Source organism: Vidua macroura, chromosome 14 (assembly GCF_024509145.1).
Source record: "Vidua macroura isolate BioBank_ID:100142 chromosome 14, ASM2450914v1, whole genome shotgun sequence".
In the NCBI taxonomy this organism is placed as follows: Eukaryota; Metazoa; Chordata; class Aves; order Passeriformes; family Viduidae; genus Vidua; species Vidua macroura.
In genome coordinates this window covers 422572-445196 of record NC_071584.1, presented here as the reverse complement: position 1 = coordinate 445196, position 22625 = coordinate 422572, and the positions used below count along the sequence as shown (strand labels likewise).

Genomic DNA, 22625 nt, shown 5'->3' with positions numbered 1-22625 from the left:
CTTTCAGGGCTGAGCCTACTTTTGTGCTTGCACTGCCTGACTTTTTAAAAACACTTTTCTTTGTTGCTGTAGCCAGGAACTTCATGCTTTTTCTTCAGCTGAGTAAATTGTGCTGATGGCCTTTTAAGCTCTCTGTTGTTAAAAGTGAACTTTTCTGAACCTGGCAGGCAACAAGGTTATTGTTTTCTCAGCGTGAGTGTTTCTAAACAAATTGGCATCATGGGCACAAAGTTCTGGGCAACTACCAGCCGAGATCAATTTGAGAGTCCCAAAGGTTGGCACATATGTCCATTTCAGCAGATAAGAGCTGGAACATCATCAGATAAAAGGCAAGGACTACTTTCTGGGCTTCATGCATCAGGTGGGGACCTCTTGGTGGCACAATGACTCTCTCAGGCTCCCTGGGCAGCCCTGCCTCTGCAGTCAGACCCTGTGAGGGTACAAAGGATGTTTGGGTACCTAGAGACAGGATGGGATCCTGTGTCTGCTGTCTCTGGTTCCTTCTCCTGTGTAAATTTCCTGTATCCATGTCATGTTACACTCACCTACATGTTAGACCACTGCTGGGTTACATTTGTTAACATTTAGAGCAGCTTCACATCTGTGTGTGCTGCTGAAGCTTGTTTCTCCTGCAGGACAGCTGTTGCTCTGAGTGGTTTAACACACTGTTGGCATCTGTTTGCTGTCACCTGTGTGCCATGGCAATGTCAGGCTGTTTGGGGTGGGTGACATGGCCAAGAGCAGCCTTGCAGGGAGGCCCTAATCCCCAGGAAGATCGGGCTCTGCATGTTTTTTTTGCTATGCATGTTTTCTCCATTACTGCATTAATTCCAGTGAAGAGTATCCTGCCACCCTTTGTTTTTAAATCACAATGATATCTAGATAACATTAAAGGAAGGTGTTCTCTGGTCTGTAAAAAATACCCCTGATATTAAGTACTCTTTTTTTCCCAAATGAAAATAACTCCCGCGAGTCACCAGTGCTTTGGTAAGCTGGGACACCCAAGCACACCAAAGGTGTGACATGCCTTTGTCACCTGCATTCACAGCTTCTCAGGCAAGGAAACAAAACCCATCCTTTGTGGATGATCGCTGATGGCCATGGCTCAAAACCCCTCACAGCAGCTGCAGGAACCTTTCACACCTTCCATCAAAGGCGAGGCAGTGCAACCGCATTTGACATCTCAGAGAAGGTGCTGTGCAGGCTGTCCTTGCTGTCCCAGATGAGTGCATGCACCTCTGGGGACCACAGCAGCGCTGCCACCGTGCTCATCCAGCCTCCCAGCCTAAGGAAGCACCCACACTCAGCCCTCAGCCCTCCCTGAGCTGAGTCCCACTTAAACACTGAGATTGTTTCCTGGGCAGACCCATCAAGAAAGGAAATATCAAAGGCATGTTAATTTTTTTTTTTTTTTTTTTTTAATATGTCTGATGGTGTGAGACTTGCTGAAATGGCATTTTATTTCCTGGATGTAGCAGTCCTATGTTGTGTCTGGATGCAGATCCACACAGAAGGCAAGGCAAGCAGCCCAGGATGGCAGGGACATGAATCCTGGATTTGGGGCTAAGCCTTGTGGTGTGTCATTTTTCAGCTGGCTGTTTTATGTCTCTCTACACTGGGAAGGGTATCTTGACACAGACAGTTTGCAGAGCCATTTCAGCTGTTCAGACAGCTCAGCCACAATATGTTTCCTCAAATTGTTCCATCAAGCACATGCATCAGCTGCATTTGCTTGCCTTGAAGCTGTGAAAACCAGAGACCCTCCTGAGAAAATTTAGCTTCTTACATAGAAATAAAGAGGTTGACAATGCTCTCTAATGTACAGATGCCACACAAGGCAGTGAGCTGCAAACTTGCCATGGCCTGTGAAGCTCTTTAGATTTCAGATTATATCTTTGGGTGCTGCAGTCCCAAAGCCTTGACATGTAGAAGCTGCAGCCAGAAGGGCTGTGTTGTCCTTCCAAGATGCCTGCAGTGGCTCAGGGGTGGGTGCTGAGATCCATGGGGGTTCAGGGGTGCAGGAGCTGGTGCCTGTGAGGCAGGGACACACAGCAGGGCACAGTCAGACCAGTTTGGGCTGATGGGACCTTTCTGTGGGTGCTCAGTGGCACAAGCAAGGGGGAGGACAGTGGCAGGGGCTGGTGTTGGCTGACACCTGCCCTGGGGGACACAGATCTGGTCAGTGGAGCAGCACTGGGCCATGGGCACGATACCACGAGGCACAAGGTGATGTCACCCCTCAGTCACACCAGAGGTGAATGATGGAGCAAAGCTGTGACACGTCTCTGCGTCACAGTACAGAAAGAACAAGACTCTTTCTTATGGTGACAGAGACATTATCCCTTCTATTTAATTTTCATGCACTAATTACCAAATTCTGGCGGCATGGAAAGCTGCACCTGTTTCCATGTCCTCTGCATCCAAGCACAGATGCTGACACCCAGTGGCCATAGGATTTCTAGCACCTGTACAAGATGGAAAATTTCAGCAGAGATGCCTCAGCCGGTGAGATACAACATCCACCTTTTCATTTCCTCGAGTGCAGGAGGAGTTAAGAGTTCCTGAGAGATCACAGAATGGGTAAATCTGGAAAGGAACACTGGAGCTCATCTTGTTCAAACCCCTCTCAAGCTGGGTCCCCAAGCACTCTTTAGTCAGGATTGTGTCCAGACAGCTTCTGAATATCTCCAGAGGAGACTCCACAACCTCTCTGAACATCCTGTTCCAGTGCTCTGTCTCCCTCACAGTAAAGAAGCTCCTCCTCATGTTCAGGAGGAAATTTCTATGTTCCTATGTCACCCTTGCTTTGTGTCAAGTTATAGTGGTTGAAACACTTGTACTGAGAGGTCACTCAGAAAAATTAAAAAATATGAGGATGGATATGAGAAAACAGAACGTAAGCCAATTTTCAAATTATTCTTCTGCTGTAAGCTTGAAAATATACCTCAGTGAGAGAAGAAGGGTGATTTTTGAGTTCAGAGACCTTGGCATTCATCTTCCCTGTTTTGCTACTTCCCAAAAGCAGTTAGAATATGACAGACTAAAAGGATTTTGCATTTCCCTGCAGCATGCAAAGGATCGTGCTCCTGTATGTGCACAATCCCTAGACATACTCTAGGGAGAAAAAAGCTGTGCAAGAAAAGTTGGGTTTATTCTTTAACAAATGGCTCTAAGACTTTATCAGTCAAAGACAGAAAGGAGACTCTAAACTCATGGATATGCAAAGACAAAGACATGTCTCACCAAACATAGCTTAGTTGGTAAAAATACATGGAACCCAGACATGAGCTGGGAAGAATAAGAGCAGAGCATGTCAAAGGAGGGATTTTAAAAGTGCTTTACTAAAAATATTAATTATGGACTACAGCAAATGAATCAAAACACTCTTGTGAGACTACTGTGTGAAAGAAATACATTGGTGTAATTCTATAAACACAGGATAAAAAACCACTACTGAAATTCTAGCAAGGTTCAGGATCGTAGGAAGGTGAGTGGCCATCTATTAGGGCTGAATTTTGCAAATGTTTCAGATGTGACACTGAGAAAGCAGGTGGGAGGTGTTTTGCTGCTGCTGCTGCAGTGAGGACCCTGTGCAGGGATGAGTTTGGGGAGCAGGGAGCCCTGCACTGGGGCCCAGCTTTCCTCACCTAAATGCTCCTGTGAAGCTGCAGCGTACAGATACCATAAGTAGATGCACTTAATTTATCACTCTGTTACTAGGCAGGTTTCTAGGCAGGCTTCAGCCTAACTTTTATATTTTGTGGTTACTGAAATAGCTCTGATCTTTTTTGGGGTGAGATCTAGCTGTGGAGATACAACAGCCTTTCCTTAGCTATCTCTCACTTGCATCCATGCACTTTAATTCTTCTTCCCTTCTTACCTTTTTTTTTTTTTTTGTGTGTGTAAAATTGGACTAGGGGCTTTAGCTCAGTTTAAACCCATCCAGCAGGCTGGGACTGCTGCAGTATTTGTCCCAATCCAAATGCCTGTGCCCAGCATTCCCACCTGGGAAAGTAGGTGAGATTGCACCAGACGTACCCAGGACAACAGGCTGGGCTTGGCTGCCTGCCCTACTTTTTCCATAGGGGACATTCACAATGCACTCATGTGTTTTTAGTAGATATTTTAACTGTTTAAGAGTCTGGCAGAACATCAGAGGCCTGATGGCAGTTCTGAAAATCCATGCCCAGTGCATGCTCACGGGTATTTTTCAAAGTAAAGCCATCCTATGGTGGCTGCCCAGGAGACAGTAGAGGCAGAGGTTGTGTCTCAGCAGAATTACAACAACCATGAAACTTCATTTCTGCTTCAATCTGTGCATTGACCTTTTTTTTCTCCTAGTTCTTTCCTCCTTAGGTTGTTCCCCAAATTACACTGGGCTGTTGCCCATTTAGCAGTGGAAGCAGCTGGTAGTGATTGAATAATTTTGCAGTTGGATGTGTAAGATATCCAACTGCTTGCATCCAACAACACTTGTTGTGTTGTTTTGTTTCTGATTGGATTAGTATGGCTCTTTACATAGCTGATTGACACAAACTTCATTTTCTCTCTGAGCTTCCACTGTTCATTAGAAATTCCCACTTTGAATAAATGCTCCTTCAAGAAAATACATTTTCAGGGTTGTTCCAATGAAATGAAACCACACTAAACCCCTGTGTTTGCCTTGGTTAGTTCTTCAAGCAGAAAAGCTCAGAATGGGCTTGGAAAAGGGTATCTCATCCAGCGATGCTTTTTAATTTTTTTTTTCCTATCATCATCATCATAGGGAATGATTCCTAAAAAATCAGTCAGCAATTTCATCACCTGACTACATGGTGTTGAGAAACACCAGGTGTGCTTCATTGAATTCTGATGCCAATGTCCAATTCCTAGAGAAATTCCCATGTCACATTTGCTGGAGTGACCCTCACTTCTCCTCTGAATCATCTGTCCTTTGCAGTAGCTGTGGTCATGCCTCTTTATAGCAAAAGTTTCTCTCAAGGCCTCTGCACCTGAGCTTTTCAACAGATAAGGCGTATCAGCTGATGAAATTAATATCTCAGGTAGCTCCTGTTCAGCATTTAAATGCTCTCAGCAGGTTCAGTATTTGGGAACAGGGAAGACCTGGTGAGAGCAAGGTGGGCACAGGGGCTGGATGCAGCTGTTTGCACACGTGTAGCGTTGTGTGTGAGGTGCTGCCCTTCAGTGTGTGTGTCCTGCTGACAGATTTCTGGAGTCCTCACAAAAGAAAAAACCCAAGCAAGCCCACAGAACAGCATGTTACCTTTATTCATGGCAGTTTCCACTGCCTCTCTTTTCTCCCTTGTCCTGTTATCAGAAATACCTTGCTTCAGAGTCAGTTTAGATCTCTTCCAGTTTTCCTGCAGCCAGTTTAAGCCCCTCCAGTTTTCCTGGGCCTGTTAAGGACTGGGATTGCAACAACTGCCTTCACAAGTGGCAGCAGGCGGGGAAGACACACCTGGGCTGCAGAAAGCTCAGGGCTCCTCAGCTGTCCTTGGGATGGTTCCATGAGCAACCCACCAAACATGATCAGTACAGGAGGCACAGGCAGTTAATATCCCACAGATGCATGCAATGGCTTTCCTGCTGGGGATCTGAAAGGGACACAGGCTGTTATTCCCAACACTGAGAGATCTGAGGACGTGCTCCAGCATCCCTGTCAGACATTGCCACATCCCAGTGGCAATGCAGGAAGCATTTGCTTTCCACAGATTTCTCACTAGCATCTACAGTTTGCTTGAATTTCACAAACCAAAACATTTGGAAAGCAGATGCACAGCAAAAATGAAGGAGTATGTGTTTGGGACTGCAAACAGGTGTCAATTCATCTCTGAGGACCACACAAGGGTATTTCTAGAGCCAGTTCCCCCTCATGAGTGATGCCTTGAAGGGCTTATTAGAAAAGCTTCCTGCTTGGTTATGCTACATAGCCATCAGGAAAATAAAATAGTTATCAGTACTGGGGCATCAGTTCTCTCAAGACTTGAGGAAATTATCATCAGTAAAACCAGAAAAATTCATCCACTCATCTGCTTTCCCTCATGTCATCACTGACATGAATGTAAACACCTGGGATGTGACTGCCAAAAGAATGAGGATTTAGCCCGTTAAAATGGCACTGCTTTAACACAGCTAGGACAAATCTCTGCTCTTGAGTGGTTTGGGGCATGATAATAGCTTTATTTGTGCTGCTGTGCATGCAAGTAACTTCGGCATTTAACAGAAGCAGTCTGAGCTCTTATGAGCAGGATTTGCGTCTCTGCAGTGAGTTTATGGGTTGCTGTAGGAACATTTCATAGCAGAAACAGACACGCTCAGGAAGGTTGTTTACTGAAAATGAACTATTGTTTGGTGTTTGGCCCTTAGACATTTAATGTGATGTTTCAGTTACAACTGTAGCTATAAATAGTTAGAGACACCAACAAAAAACCACTTTGCTTGGATAGGCTACCTTGGTGCTTACCTTTTCTTGCACTGGCCAATCAACATAAATATTATTAGGGTAATTGACAAACTCAGGATGATTGGAATGAGGATAAATAGCTCCTTGTCCTCTTTTCTGGACACTGCAAAGATAAATGGCAGGAAATAAGAAGATGTTAGAATGGATTACATTACCTCCTATGAAGATTGGGCTCAGACACAAACTCATCTTGTCCACATTACCCTACATGTTTTTATTTATTTGTTTGTTTGTTTGTTCGTTACAGGTATATGTTACTGGGTGGGGTCACATCCTCCTCCAGGGTATTATACCTCTGGTGCATAGATGCAGTCACTGCTAAGTGCCTCTCCCCTGCTTTCTGCACCTTGCAGCAGAGGCAGTGCACACGAGGACAGCCCAAGAGAGCCTACAGGGTTCAGAGGAGCTGATCTGTGGTGCAGGACAGCCAGGAGGATGCCCTGTCCAGAAACTGCAAGTACCTTGTGCCCCCTCTTGCTCAACAGTCACTCCTCCATCCCAGCTGTCCCCATGCAGCAGGGAAAAGTGCTGCTGCAGAAGCATTAATATTTTGGGGCTCACCTGCTAAGTGCACTGCAGATGCAAAGCTGCAGGAATCGCTGTGCTGAAGGTGGAACTAAGCCAGCAGCCCACCTCCAGTGCAGAGGTCCCTGGGCAGCAGATCCCCTGGGCAGCCATCAGCACTTGCACCCAAACAGGTTTGATAAACCATATAAAAGAAACACCTTTTACTTTGAGTTCCATACCAGAGAAACAATCCTGCGTCCATTCACTCCAAAAGCCTTGGTCTGCACAAAAAATGTTTGTTCTACCCCTGACACGAACACATGAAACGTGGCTTTGATTTGCTCTGGAAATTGTTACAGCAGTTTCCATTTGGGTTGACACAAACTGAAAAACAAAACAGAAAAATATACCAAGGAATTACGTGCCACCACCAGGATCTGTCTGGTGTGGCCTGATGTTCCTGCACATTGTCCAGGTTGTGTAAACCTTTGGATTATCTTTTGGCAGTTTTAAATGATTTCACAATAGTTTTGTGCAAGCTAATGCAAATAACATGACTATGAAGACAAATCTACTGAAAATACTTTCTGGAGGTGTCATTATGTATATTGCCATTTATGCCTGTTAATTTATGGAATCTTTCTTTTAATTAAGTAGACTCATGAGTGGAATATGGCAATTAAAAAAAGAGATGTCCCCTATGATTAATTAGCCCTTTTCAGTTTTGCCTCCAAACCGCACCTGGATAATATACAAGGAAAAAGCACCATGCATAAAAGATACGTTCTGTCCCAAGCCACTCCTTTTGAGAGATTAGAGTTATAGTTTCATTGGTCCAAGTTATGCCACCCTATTCAAGGAAACAAACCACAGCAACCTTTAAATTTCCTCGATGTCAGTTTTCTGAGATAACAGGCAGGAGGTCCGAGGAAATGCTTGCTTGGAGCCTCCTGCTGGGATCTGTTCCTGCTAAAGCAGAGCTGCAGCTGGAGGCCAGGGGGTTAAGGAGGAGCGTGTGCGGTGCAGCAGCCGGTCAGCGATTCCCGCCGGGGTAATTTTCACCCTGCTGCAGCCTGTGCCCCCCACTGCCGGCTTGGCCACGGCTGCCCGACCCCTTCTCCTCCCTGGGACACCCCGGGTGCTGTCCCTACCGCCCAGGCAGCCGCGGCTGGCCCCGCATCTTCTGCCACCTGCACCTCGTACTCCAGGCAGTGCGGCGGCACCCGCCCGCCCGGGGGGCTCCAGGCCGCCAGCAGCTCCTCGGCTGCAGACACGGAAACCACCAGCTGCTCCGGGGCTGAGGGCTTTGCTGGAGGGAAAAGAAAGAGAGAAGGTCAAGAGGTGCACTCGGACAGCTCCTGGCTGAAAGGCTGCAGTTAATCACCGCCAGCCTCTGTCCCCTTTCCCCGCTGACGGGATTTCTGAGCGCTCCTGACTTTCAGCCACGATGCTGGAGGAGCAAGATGTCACCGAGTCTGGGGGATGTGTTGTTTATTTTAACCTGACGCACAGGCGGGACGGAGTCCTTGCCCTGGGCTGCGGTGCAGGGGTTTAGAAGCACGGCGGTGTGAGAGCCGTGCCTGGCACGTTGCCCGGGCGGTCGCCGGCGCTCCCCGCGCTCCTCGGCCCCTGCAGTGACCCTGCACACTCTGCTGGCCCCACACTCTGCATCACAGAAAGGGCTCTGATTTATGTCCCATACCCAGAACCACACACAAAGCACGTGGCAGCACTAACTGAATTCCGAAATCCTGCTCATTAGCCTAGTGGCCCAGCTGGAGGACTGGCTGTTTGTCCTGGCACGTAGGCAAATGCACCGACAAGGTAAGTGCATTTAATAAATTACACCATAACAAACACCGAGTACATGTAATAGCTGCAAATCATGCAGTGCTCTGCTCCCTTTCCCTCCTGTCTCTCACGGGTTTGAAATCCATCTCTGACAGACCCCATCATACCTTGTACTCAGCTCACCCCAGACCTTAGCTTGGTTTGAACAGCAGAGCCCAAAGATTTCTCCTGTGCTTGCAAGGAGTGCAGCAGTGGTTTCAGTTCCAGCAGGAGTAAATAAAGATATCTCTGTGACTGTGCTGCTAGAGCCAAAAACCCCGTAGCTGCTCTGCCACATGCCCAGCAGGCCATTTATGTCCCAAGCTGTCCAGCTGCCAAATGCAGCACTTGGATGCACCTGCTGACCTCCAGGGTTATGCTGGGTGGTGTTGTTTGCCTGCAAACACTCCTGGAAACCGAAGTCCTGCTTGGCACATGCCACAGCCCCTTCCCTGGGGGGAAAGGCACACATTCTAACCACCCAGTTACAAAAGCACACATTGAATTGAGACCCTTAATGCAGAAAGTGGGCCTAGGGTGTGTGGTGGCCACGAGGGTCCCCTGTTGTTTCCCTGCCCTCCTTACCGAGGTTGTGAAGATGAAGGGTGGTGTACAGTGGCCGTAGCAGACTGGCTGCTGCTGAGCCATTGACACAAATGTTCAGATCCTGGTATTCTGCCTGGCTGAGGTTGTGTAGCACGCAGCCGAGGTTTATGCCATGATCCTGGATGTAGTGATCGCACTGCACCGCCTGCTCCAGCCCCTCATACCTAGCAGTGGGCAGGGAAACCGAAAAAAGGCACCGAAACAAATTACTACTTAGTAAGACATTTTTCATAAGATTGGACCTAAGCCTCAAGTACTGCCCATATCCCAGCCTTTGTCCAAAGCATAGTGCTGTGGGTCAGTCACCTGGACTCCTGCTATGGCATAAGTGTGCAGAGGAGAAAAAACCCAAATTAGCATGCAAAGACAGCTTCTCAGGTTGGTTTTTAGGCTGTGCCAGGCTGGAGCTGGGAAGGATCTGGCCTCTACTCACGGAGACAGTCCTGCTCCTCTAGGGCCCTTCCTGGATCATCAGCCACAGACTCTGGAGCTGCAGAAAGGTCCCCTCCCAAACCAAAATGAAGTTTTTAGGCAGGTGACGTGTGCCATGGATGTACTCAGTGCTGCTGAACTGCTCTGGCTGACTGCAGGTAGTTCCCATGGCTCCCATGGGCACATGGAAATTCAGGGTTTGCTAGGAAGGGGTTTACTGTTTGTCACTTAATGTGCAGCCACAACCCAGTCCCTTCTGCCTTTTGGGGGCCATTCTCCAAAGCTGAGCTGCTGGCTGCATCCTGGAAATACTGACTTTATACTGCCTTTTAAGATTCCTACTGCTTTATGCCCTCATGACAGGGCTGAATTTGGCCCCTGTACTCCAGACCTAATGAAAGTCTCCTTGCACAGCACATTATGTTTGGGGGAAAAACTTCATGTTCTAGCACTATAAAAATTTGCTCAGAGGGATCAAAGGATGCCGTGGTGTCCACCCAATCTTGTGATAAAATTGGGACCCAGATCCAAATGCCTGGTTTTATTGAAGGCAATTGAATCAAGGTTGGGGTTTTTTTTTAGTGTTTGTTTCCCTTTAGGCATGAATCATGCATTTCCATGGTTTCCTTCAAGCAGATCTTTGCAGTTAGCAAAATGGTTTTGAACTGGTGCTTCTGCTTTGAAGACTATTTCCAAGAACTACACGGAACCTGTTTAAAATGCAACTATGCTTTCCTTCACATAGCCCAGTGGCACGAAACCCAGCCTAACTCATCCTTTCCATAATATCATAGGAGCTGAAGCACAAATACAGTATTTACTTTGTTCCAAACCACTAATTCTAGCTATATTTTTCCTGCAGAACAGAATTTAGGCACCGTTTTAAAAGAAACAGCTGAGAACTATGTATTATTATTACCTTGTGAAAGCATGTTTCCTTGTATGGGATGTGCTAAGGCTATGAAAATATATTTGAACACTAAAACTCTAAGTTGCTGGGAAGCTCCACTCTGTGTTTAGGGTTCACTGAGCTTGGTAGCCTTGTGCTAAATCCTGTCCAGTTGAGATATGTGCACTGTGATCATGGGAAATGTGCAGCCAGAGCTATCCAGGTGTGTTTAGCAAAGACAAAGCACAAGTCTTTATGGTGGACAACATGCAGAAAACACCTCCTGGGGATGAATAACAGGATAGGAGGAAGTGAGAAGACATTTCCTGGTAAAGATCAGCATGGGTCTGATTTTAAGAAAGTAAGAAAGATTTTGGTGTTTTCTTGCCAGAAGCCCTGTGTTCCTTGGGACATTATTTTGGCTCATTCTAGGTGAACTGGACAATAGCACTGCCAGCTATAAAAGCATATTTACTGTGGTATTTTTGTACTCGGAGTGGTTCACTTGATTGCTGCCTGGATGTTTTCCTATTTTTCTGTTACATACCAGTAATATAGCCCATAATGTACACCATGAGGTGTGAGGAGACCTGGCTGCCAGGTGCACTTCAAGTATTCCCAGTCATGATAGATGCAGTTGAAATTCTGGACCTCTGATTCAAGTTTTCCTGTCGAATGAGAAGGAAATAATCACTATTTAACAGTGTACCAGTCAGATGCAGAAAACACGCAGTTTTATGCATTTGAACCACTGTGTGCTGCAGTTGAAAGATAAAAAAATGGAAAGAAAAGAAAAAAGAAAGGAAAAGTCAGCCAGTCAGAATTATTAGTTTTACTGCCAAGTGCTCTGTTTCTCATAATAGCCAGTCCACCTTAGAGCAGAAAGACATTTAACTGACCTTTTCATTCAGCAAATGGAGCTCTTGCAGGGCAGCTGAGCAGAGCTTGGGCATGGGCAGAGGGAAACAAGCCCCAGGTATCCAGTAACCACAACCACAGCCATTGGTAGCAGAGCTGCTCTAATGTCTTAAACATCAGCAAGCCCTGCAATAACTTATCCATCCAGGAACCCTCAAGCCAGCACTGGTTCATGCAACAGACTCATGCAAAGCACAAAACTGCAGCAGGTACTACAGGCCACTCCTAACCTTGTGGTGGGATCTGAAAGGTTGCATAAATCCAGTCACTCTGCACCTCCATGTCACCTGTACACTGTCCTTCGAGCAGTGTCTGCAGCCTCACTTCAGCAGTCCTGCTGAGGTCAAATCCAACTCTGAGTTTTAGCTTCCTAGTAAAAATAACCTGGTTGAAAGACAGACTTTTTAAGCACCTCTTCTGTCACTAAGTGGGCTGCAGAATTAGGTATCTTTGCTCTTGCTCCAGCTGCAAATATTCTCGTTTGTGTGCTTTATTGTCTCTTTATATATCTGTCCTGCTTCACTTGCCCAGTGCTTCTCCAGCATTAATTTACAGCTGCTGTGCCCAGCTTTGCTGGCTGTGAGTCCCTTCACCCCACAGGACACAGCCAGGACAAGGCAGAGCAGGCTGATTAATGGGACCCCCAGCAGCAAGGAGCACTGCGGACAGCCTGAGGAGGATACTACCACAAATCCACATAAAAGGCATTTTTTAAATGGTGTGAAATAATCAGAAACAGAAAGAGCAATGAGTTTTTTAAGGCTGGTTCCTGTGGGAAGCACAAGCAGCCCCTGAAAGGGTGGACCAGCAGCCAGGCAGTGCATCACAGCCTCACCCACCACTATGCACCACCTGGCTTGGCCTTCTGTGGGACTTTCTGAGCACCCCCTTTTAAGGTTTTTCTTCTTTTTTTTCCCTCAGACTTACTCCCCTTCACTTTATGCAAGGACAACAAAGTTGACAAGGTTTACAACAAATGATGAGACAAAGTGTTGCATTAGCCCACGCAGGACAGAGGTAGCATGCCATAAAATGCATCTGTGCCATTAAATGCATCTGTGTGCTGCAGTGGGAACAGCAATGGCACAGCTCACAGCCAGGCTGCCCTCAGCACTCCCCAGGTGTGAGAGCTGTGGTGAGCCAGGTATTTCTAACAGATATCAATGATGCTGTCATTGATCATCTTCTGCTGATATCCAATGGATTTTCTTCAGCCTGACTGTTCTTTGTGACCTTATCTGAGGTCAACATTTTGGCAAGGTGTCAGAGGTGATTTTGCCCTAGTCTGTACATCTGCCTCATATAAGAAACTTTTATCACTCATGCTTTCAGGATTTTTTTTTTTTCTGAAACTGCATATGTTTTTTCTTTTAAATTGCAGTTAAAATCATCCTGGAGGGATCTGCACAGATGGACACTGCTGCACAGCTGGGAGCATGAGGTGCATCATGACCAGCATCAGGTCCAGGAGCCTCTTTCTATGCCCTTGCAATTGCAATCCATAGCTGAAACAGGAATTTTCCCTCTGCAGGCTCCTATGGGGTCCCCGGGCCTAAGCCCATTTCTGTGGTGGCTGAGCACAGCCTGGCAGCCTTGGCTTTGCTGCCCCAAGCAGGTGAAGCAGGTGACCTGTTCCAGCAAAGAGCTGGGCTCCACAGCACTGACACCCTGACTGAGTGCTCCTTCTCTCTCCCTGGTCTCTTGAGCTGGCAAGCCCTCTATCTCTCCTCCCTTAGGATTGTGCAAAAAATCCCTTTTTCTTTCAGGATTTCAATCTGTATTTTAGGTTGTTGAGGGAGATCCTCAGCATATTTTTCATGTGTTCCTCAGTACCCTGTGCCAACCAAACAGCTGGGTTTCTCCTCTCCCCATTCCATTTACCTTCCTAACCCTGCAGCAGTTTTCATCTTCTAAGTACTCACAAAATATATTCCAACAACCCTTCCTGTGTCGTGCCTGCTACCACCCTGCTACACATCAATGAGAGATAAGTGACAATTTTATCGAAGAGCTGAGTTAGAGTCAACCACATCTAAAAGAGAGAAGTAAATGGTAATTAGAAACACAGTTCTGGATAGAGGGAATTTTGGAGCATTAGGATAATTAATGAAATTTAAATTTTATTGTTTTATTGTTCACTGCTTTGCATCCCTAAGGATCTGTTGTTTCAGTTCAAGCCCCATAAAGATGCTTTAGAAAAGTGTATTTTTTTTTTTCCTTTTACAATGAGGAATGTTATTTAATTATTTTGGGCAGCAAACACCCAGCCCTGTGACAGAAAGAACCCTTTCACTGGCTGCTGCTGCTGTTACATTTCAAAGCACATTCCCATTCAAACCACTGAAACAGTCTGGGTTCTTATGGAAAACTGGAACAGCTTTAGTTTCACTCCTGCTTGAAATGCAGACATAAATCTATGCAGGAAGTAGAGGCAGAACAATAGCCCTGGTTTGGGAGGATTATTTCATGCTTTGCCTTACCTTCCAGTCTCTATCCCCAGTGTTGCGATATTCAAAATTGTATTTTACTGTGCACTTCTTGAAGGTTTGGACGTGGAGCGGAGGCTTCCACTCGACATCAAGAGAACCCAGGAGCCCAGGGTCAGTGATCCGAAGGTCTCGTGGGGGAGCAACTACATTAAAAACAGAGCAGAGGGTGAAACAGAATGTCAAAGTGAAGAAAACAAACCCAAAGCAGTCATGAAACTTGTCGGTGTGATACTTTGATATGAATTGTTGAAATGCAGCTGCTGGGTGTGGAGGGAATTGCTGCAGCCCTGACTGTTCAACAAACATGCACAAGCTCTGCCCCTGCCCACCCCCCAAAATCCAGTTTTTGCTGGATTTTTGCTCAAAGAAAACACTCAAGGATCATTGAAAAGGCACACAGAACGCCACTTTTTCACACCCTTTTTCAAGATGTTTTAAGCAAAACTACTGTCCTGGGATGACCTTTCACGTCCTGTATTTGCTTACCTTCAACCCCTGATATTTACCAACGTTCAGGACACTTATTTCTGCAAACATTGTGTTCAGCACATCCACCAACACAAAATGACAGATCAAAGCATGCTGTCAGGGGGATTTATATTCCTTTACAATAATAGACACAAATCACACATATTGCTTTAAATATTCCTTTCAAGTGTATTAAAGATTATTGGGAAAAAAAAAAAAACAGGGAAAAAAGGTAAAAAGCAGAGAATTAGAATAATTCTTATTTTAGACATCTATCAGCTACACAAAAATGTGCCCATACAGTTGATTTGGCTTTTTAAAAAGTATTTCAAGGTGCTTGTATGTGTCAATAAGAGGAAGTATAGATGAATTCCATCCTAAAATGTGTCCTAAAGATACAGCTCTACATGGAGTTGTCATTCACATGACAAAACTGTTTGGCTGCTCAGGTTTATTTGCTGAAACAAAGTAAATTTTTGTCAACATTGAAGGTCATTTTTCTCCACTATCTAGAGGTGGAATGATCCATTTGGTTTCTACATATTCACTGCATGATACAGTTTATTTCACAGGAATTTGGAGCCCATGACCTGGCAGTTTCAGTCCAGAATTACCACCATTCTCCCTTTGAATCTGGCCTTCAGATCACTGGCTTCTCTAACACCTTTTTCATGTCTTCATTAGGATTTACACCATTTTTTTTTCTTTTATTCTTTTAATAAATCCATTGTGAAAGCAGACCATAAGGATATTTTTCAGTGGAAGATGGTGTCATAAATCCAGCTTTAATATGCTCCCTGGAAAGTTTGCAGGGTACATTGCTGGAGGATTTGTTTCTTCTACAGAATTTTTCCCAAATAAACACACGTCAGTCAGCAGTTTGAAAATCCCACTTTTCCCAGTATGTGAAGTTCCATGGGAGATTTGTTACTACATTAGATGGTGAAGTAGAAGATGTATTTAGATGATACTGGACCAAGTGCTTGGGAGGTGCCTCCTGATTGTATAAATCCTGAACCTCACACAAGTGCAAACAAGGAAACAAAAAGCCTTTGTCATGATAAGCTGTCAAGAGAGGATTAGATTGGTCAGAACTGGAATTCCTATCTGGATAGGAGAATGCTCTGAAATTCATTTATATCTTGAGCTTGAGAAAAACAGAAGTATTTTTTCAAAACAATTGTAATTGTAAACAGCAATTCTTGCAAAATAAATTTTGACTGGATTTCAGAGGGATGTTGCTTGCATTCTGGGATTTGATTGTTTTTTAAATGTCAGCACTGCCTCTTGCAGTTTCTCATTTTCACAATAATACATTACCAGTCTCACTCACATCCACATCCCTCATACAGAACACAGGACTAGAAATGCTCTACTTCATCACGCAGTTTTGAAGGAAAGGTGCTCCTGGATGTTTCTTGGAAAAAAAACAAACTAGCAGCTTTTGCCCTTGATGTTTGTGGTGGTGAGTCATGTAATGCTGTCAGGCTGTGAGACAGCCACAGCCCTCACAGCCACCCCTCCTGGCTGCTGGGCACTCTGCCGCCAGCATCACTGCTCTGGTGACAAACCCCTGCTTGTCCCCAGCTGCCCCCCCGCCCCACTTCTGTCCACACCACGCCCTCTGACATGCTGGTGGGGTTTGCAATTTTCCACCTATTTTGCCAGTGGACCAACACAAGCCTACCAGGTGTCCCCCAAATGTCCCCCCCCCCATGTCTGCCCTTCCCTGTGCTGCTCAGAGAGGTGGAGGTGACACTCATGTTTTCTGGATCCCAGTTCAAAAGCAGCAGGCTTTGCTCAGCATGGCAGCAGGGGAGTTGTCGTAGACAGGTAAAAGAATTATAAAAGAAAGGCCTCATAAAATCAGGCCTTCTCTGCTGGATTGATAGCTGGCCTGTAATTTCTTCTAAGTGCAGCTATTACTTTGCAAGTTCCCATGCAAAAACAATCTTGGTATGAATAGTTCATTAACATAACAACCTATTCTTGGGTGAAAAATAAGTACGCCTGCATAAACATTAGATCTGTTCCATGAGAACCCACAAAAGAAAAATGTAAACAACCTGAACCTTAGCATGTATGCACAAATCATCTTCTGACCAATAAATGGAGTAGTAAGAAAACTACCAGCCAATAGATGTTGCACATAAGGTCTGTGAAAACTGTATAAAATAAGTTATGTGAATAAAGATTTGGCTTTTCCCACATGAAGAAAATGGAGCCCTGCCTGATTTATTCCGACAGGGGGTTGTGGCAGCTTTCTGTGCGTGCTGGCTAGCAGGACAGACAGTCTCTCGATGGCTGAGCATGTTCTCACCTCTGCACCATGCACTGCTTCCATCAGGGAGGGCCAGACCTGCTCAGCATCTCTCGGGCTGCAAATGCCAGCTGCCAGATGCCAGAAGAGCCAGCAGGTGCAGTGCAGCAAAGAGGTGCTCGAGGGCTGGAACTGAAGGGTGCTTGAAGTGCCATTGCCATCAATGATAGCTTGCAGAGCAGTATTCTCTTAGAAGTCTCACTCTCCAAGTACAAATAAGCCTTGTGTTTCTTACACCTAGCACAGTCTGTCTGTCTAGGACCGTGTTCACGAGCATTTATAGCAGTGTTTGTATTTGATAACTCTCTATCAAAAATATACTTGCTGTGCACCAAAGGCAGTCTTTTCTCCTTTCAAATAGAAAAATAGCCACTAAACACAAAACATATTTAGACCATGGATTATATGTTTATAAACCAGCCACTCACACAGCAATGCACACACAGAGAAGAAAAGCTCTGGCTGATGGACAAACTCCCCAGAGGGCCCAAATGAACACAAAGCAGTGACACAAGAGCACGCTGGGCTTTACCTGTGCTGGGGGAGGAGGAGGCCAGCACCCAGCCCCACACCAGAGCCACGGCGAGCACGGAAAGCCTCCAGGGAGCCATCAGAGGTCGGGGGTCCCACTGGGCAGGTGCTGGTCAGAAGAGCAGTCCTGCAGCAGGGCTGTGAGGGGCTGCAGAAACACAGCAGAGTTCAAAGGCTTCAGCGTTACCCTGGGGCCCTGGCATTCCCTCTGCAGGCTCAGTGTGACAAAAGCATGGCTTTACTTATTTACCAAGGCTAATTAATTATTTCCCAGGGGACTTCTCTTTGCAACTTTTGGTGATGGCTAAACGTGGCTTCATTTGAAATAGTTTCTGGCCAGCTACATACACTCTGCAGATGGGTGTCAGTACTTTAATCACTAGCCCTCTGTCTCATGCCTTCTGTGGAAAGTGATTCAACTCCCTGCCACAGGAAGTGCCTTGGACCAATGATACTTTCATTTAAAAAAATGAAAATAGAATGCCTGAGCCTTGCCTTATCTAGACACATCTTATGCAGCTATCCCCACCTTTTGCCTTTGCTGTTTCAGGACTTGGTAGGAATGGTAGGAATGCTTGTGAAATTTCTTCTTTGTTGTCATGGCAATATTTGAAGGGGACAAATTTCTATTCCTGTGTAAGTCTGCTGGAGGGAAGATGGGGACTGAGAGGGAGAGGAGCAGAGTTTCCAGGGAGGGGACTACTCTTTCCTTCAGATTTCATGCTAAAGGTGGGTAGAAATTACTGCCTACAGACATGCCAGCCCAGCATGCTTCCCTATGCCAGAAAGCACATGCATTCTGACAGGGTTTTAATATTTTTCATATAGATACTGGTGTAGGTATAGCTTAGATAGAGATGGAGGACAAGAAAGAGATATAGATTAGATATAGATACAGGTATATCTAGGTATATAAATAGGTCTAGATAAAAACATTAATCTTCCTGGAACCTTGAGGCCACTGCTTGAGCACCACTTGAGTAAGAACTTGGCAGGCTCAGTGTGAGCATGCAATTTATCACTGAGATCTATTCAGAAAACAAACTCACTTTATATTGCCCACACAAGCCTGGCTTAAGCAGGTGAAATCCCAGGTCAGACTCTGGCACAGCTGCTTCTTCCTCAGCACCCACAGCTACCATGCAGCAATGGGAAACTGGGGCTCGGCTGAACAACAGAACAAGTCAGAGGGATCTTTAGAAATCTGAGGACTGGAGCCAACAAAAACCCCCCATCACTGGAAGAAGTGGCTCAGGGGAGCCAGAGGAGGAGACAGGTTATGCTGGCCAGGGTATCTGTATGTGTTTAAAATAAACCAGAAACTCAAGCTGGCAACCCATAACAGCAACTAAAAATACACACCAATTTTAACAGCAAATTTTCAATTTAAATTAATATCAAATCCCCCAAGTCCATCACATAATTGTAACTATTATATCACATAAATCCATCACATAGGTATAGTTATTACATAACTATTATTATTACAGCAATAGCAGCAATTTTTCTTTTTCACTGTGAAGCGAGAATGTATAGGCAAAAGAAATCAGAGGAATTACTTCTTTAACCTATCAAACACAGGATAAAACTAGTGTCAGTACAAACCTGTAGAGAGCGGGTCTGTGTTTCAAAAAGATCCGAGGGTGCAGTGACAAAGGAGAGCTGCCTTGCAGAGCTAGGAGAAGCAGCAGCTCTAACTCAGAGCTGGTGAGCAGCAGCATCCAAGGATCATGTGTGCATGTTAGCACAGAGAGCTTCTTTTCATTTCCAGTACGGTTATTTGAATACATTCATGTGATTTCAGAAGGCAAGTAAAAATAAACAAATGCTTTCACAGGGAGGTTTAAAATCATCAAAGTGCTCTTACCTTGACCTCTAACTGCGTGGGAGCCCATCTATCTCTGGAGTGTGGGGCTTCTCAGCAGCTTCATGGCTCAAAGCTTTGCATTTCACAGAAATCTTGTGGTTTTTAAAGACTCTTCTGTGTGCTCCCCAGGGAGGTTGCATTGAAATGGGATGGCTTTTGGTCAGAGGCTTCACTAAGCATCAGAGGGAACATTGCTAGGTTTTATGAGGTGCTGGTGCTAATTGTGCTGTTACGTGCTCAAGTGGGTCAAAGGTATGTTTGAAATATTGAAGTGACTCATTAAGATGAAAACCAAATGGCAGAATCAGTGCAGGCTGTCTGCTGGAGCTGGTGACATGCAGCTGTCCCCAGCAGCTGGCAGCCACAGCCCCTGGCTCACTGCAGCCCCACGCATTGCCTTGACCCAGGTGGCTCCATCAGGTGGTCCCCAGGACCACCCTCAGTGTGACCCACCACAGAGCATTCCCATAATCTCTCTGGCTCTGGAAGAAATCTAGCCTCTCCTGGTCCTTGGGGCTCTGCAGGAAATACGGTGAATTATCCCTCTCCTCTCCCCTCTGCTGTGGCCAGGCATTTAGCCATGAGTTTGTACAGCCTTGCCTGTCACCCAGTTTATTCATCCCTCCTCTCCTGCAAGCCCTCCCTTGCCCCAGCCTGGAGAACTCTGCAAGGAGCAAGTGCTTCAAACACACCTGGTTTACTCCAGGTGAGAAATCTATTGCCAAATACACCTTACTGGAAAAGCATCTGATGGTTCCTGCTGATCTACTAAGGATCATTCAAGGTCATGGCCAGTCATACATGAGTCAGTCACAGCCGTGTTGCCTCCTGTGAGCTGCAGGAATTTAACTGCAGTAAGTGCCCTCCAGGAGGAACAGTGGGGATGCTTTGGGATGAGCAGAGCTGTGGTGTGCGTGCCCTGACAAGCAATGGGCTGTGGCTCAGGCTGACTCTTCCCACGGCCAAATTTAGGCATACTGGGAAAGAGTTCAGGCATACAAAGAGCATGAGAAATGGCATCAGGAACTGAAGGAGCGCTTCTTGTTAGGAAGAAAAGTGTCCTCCAAGCACCTGTACAGGACTTAAGGTATCGCTGCTTGATGAGAGGCCGAATGCATGTGTTGTCACTTCCCAGGTGTTGTCAATGGGAATGTTTTGGAGCAGCAAGGGCAGGATCAGGCCCTTTTCTATCTGTCAGGTGTCCTCTCCATTTCTCTATGTGCATAGACATGCAGAAATGTGTAGTGCAAACACAGTCGCCTTGAGAGCCCTGTGAATTCTGGGGATAAGGAGGTTACGGGTGAGCTGTCCCTTCACTGAAATTGCACACTGCTGGCTTTTCCTTCTTACTTCCTGCAAAGGATGGGGAAAAAAGTCCCTTACTGCTGGTAAATGTAGGGCCCTGCTTTCAGAGTTATGCAAGATTAGAATTTAGCATTAATGTATTCCCATTGTGTAAGCTATTTAAAAACAAAAGGTCACATTGGATACATTGTTTGAAACAAATAAGAAACACTTGCCAGTAGAGTGAATGCCAGTTCCCAAAAGCTAGAACTGGGTCAATTCCTGAGAAAATTAGGTTGGAAAAAAAGCGTAGTTGGGATTTGCAACAGTAGAGCTCCACCACACATCCAGCAGCACTGGAGCACCTGGGAAGGAGCATAGGGTGCAGGTCTGTGCTGGACCTGCTGGTCCAGCTGCTCTGGCCACGTCCTGCCCAAAACAACTCCCTTTGCAAACTGCAGGTGCTTTTCCCTTCCTCTCCTTGTGCCACTGTGCTGGCATTGCTCCTCCGTCTCTGTTCCTCCCCCTGGCAGTGTTGGTGCAACCCGGCTGGTCCTGGAGGAGCTCAGCTGAGGGCACACTGGAGAGAACCCATGCCCCATTCCAGCAAAGCTGGGGGGAGGCACTGCAGTGGGTGGCAGAGACATCGTGGTCCAGGGCACAGCTCTGCACAGGCCACGTGCTCAGACCTTGTCTGGTTCCAAGCTCACTGACTGTAGCTGTGAGAAGCGTCCCAGCAAGCTGTGGGACGGGCAGGGACAATCCCTGCGTGTGCTGGACCAGAGCCTCAGGCTCCTGAGGTCAGGGCAGGGACAGGCAGTGGATGAACTGTTGTGTAAATGGGATTAAGTTAAAAAAAAAAAAAAAAAATCATCATAAGGTGATGACAAGATCATGGAAGAAGACGTAAATAAAACCTGATCAGCTCTGGCTCACCAGCAAGCCCTGCCAAAGCTGAGCCTGGTGGGCATCACTGCTGGCTGGGCTCAGCCCCTCCCTGTGTCCCCTGTGCCCACCTTTCCTTGGAGACCACTGGTGTCAGCAGCAAAGCTCCCCTGAACCCAGCAATGAGCAAAGCCACAGGGACTGTGTCCCCTTTGATTGTCTGCCTTCCCTACTGCAACAGTATCTGGAAGTTGACTGGTCTGGTTTGCTCATGAATGAGAGTTTTTAGGATTTGTCAGCTGGGTGACTGACCCCTGGAGTCACCCCTCCCAGAGTCTGGCCAGCTCCCAGAGGCTCACAGCTCCTCTGTGGGGGCAAGATTAATAAAAACACTAAAGCAAATGGAATGCAAGCTTGTAAAAGTGATTAAGAGATTTCAAAGAGCCATGAATCCCTTGAGCTGGGTTCTTGGACTATGACAGATATACAACTGCATGAAGAAATTAAAAAGCCACACTGTAAAAATCTGCTTCTGTTTGAGGAAATAAAGGAACAGCAGCATCATTGCTGAAATACTTCATTGCAAATGGCAAAGCAGTTGGCAAAGATCATTAATGGAGCTAAATATAAAAAATTGGTCAAATCCTTTTTGGTTGAAATATATTTGATATATTTGTCCCATTTGTGTTAAATTGGTTCTGTCAAGCAATCCATTGTAAACCTAGGTTAAAATATTGGGATGCCATAGCTCAAAATAAAAGCTTTCAACTTTGCAACTTCCATGTTTAGAAGCAGCTTCATAATCACCGAAATACAAATGGAAAGGGTCCAGCTACGAACAGACCATTTGGTATAAAATAGCATGTTTCATTTGATCCAGAAGGATAGTTTTGAAATTGCCAGTGGCATGGAAAATGGATGATTTATAAAAGCCTCTTAACTGCCTCATGTTTCAGAGAAATCAGTCTCTTTTACATAACTTGCTTTAAATAAGTTCTTTCCAAGGTGCCGGGATGAAGGACTCAGTAATTCCAAGCAGACCTGTGGCCTCCAGCACAGTGTTATGGATTGTGCTGGAGAGGGGATGTCACCACAATGACAAGGGCTAGGAGAAGGAGCATGGGCAGACTGAGTGT

At 45.9% G+C, this 22625-nt stretch overlaps 1 protein-coding gene across 4 annotated transcripts; it reads right to left on the bottom strand.

Annotated features, from left to right (window-relative positions):
* Window positions 1-5249: 5249 nt before the first annotated feature.
* On the bottom strand, window positions 5250-19462 carry IL13RA2 (interleukin 13 receptor subunit alpha 2). Of its 4 annotated transcripts, none has more exons than XM_053990317.1 (10): window positions 19321-19462; window positions 17455-17601; window positions 14126-14277; window positions 11876-12029; window positions 11275-11395; window positions 9386-9570; window positions 8122-8279; window positions 7210-7354; window positions 6464-6566; window positions 5250-5594 (listed from the first exon to the last, which is right to left on the bottom strand). In XM_053990317.1, the coding sequence occupies exons 2-10, from the start codon at window positions 17531-17533 to the stop codon at window positions 5552-5554; spliced, it is 1140 nt and encodes a 379-aa protein (XP_053846292.1). In that variant the 5' UTR covers window positions 17534-17601; window positions 19321-19462; the 3' UTR covers window positions 5250-5551. The 4 variants fall into 4 exon arrangements, with proteins under 4 accessions (XP_053846292.1, XP_053846293.1, XP_053846294.1 ...); XM_053990318.1 differs by lacking the exon at window positions 19321-19462 and adding an exon at window positions 19059-19134; XM_053990319.1 differs by lacking the exon at window positions 19321-19462 and adding an exon at window positions 17704-17718.
* Window positions 19463-22625: the final 3163 nt, after the last annotated feature.

Excerpts from the sequence above, each read along its gene's own strand:
- IL13RA2 (XM_053990317.1), bottom strand. The coding sequence starts at position 17,533 with ATGGCTCCCTGGAGGCTTTCCGTGCTCGCCGTGGCTCTGGTGTGGGGC. Across the intron at positions 9,571-11,274 it reads CATTATGGGCTATATTACTG|GTATGAGGGGCTGGAGCAGG; the intron begins GTATGTAACAGA and ends GCCCACTGCTAG. Across the intron at positions 6,567-7,209 it reads GACGCAGGATTGTTTCTCTG|TGTCCAGAAAAGAGGACAAG; the intron begins GTATGGAACTCA and ends TTATCTTTGCAG.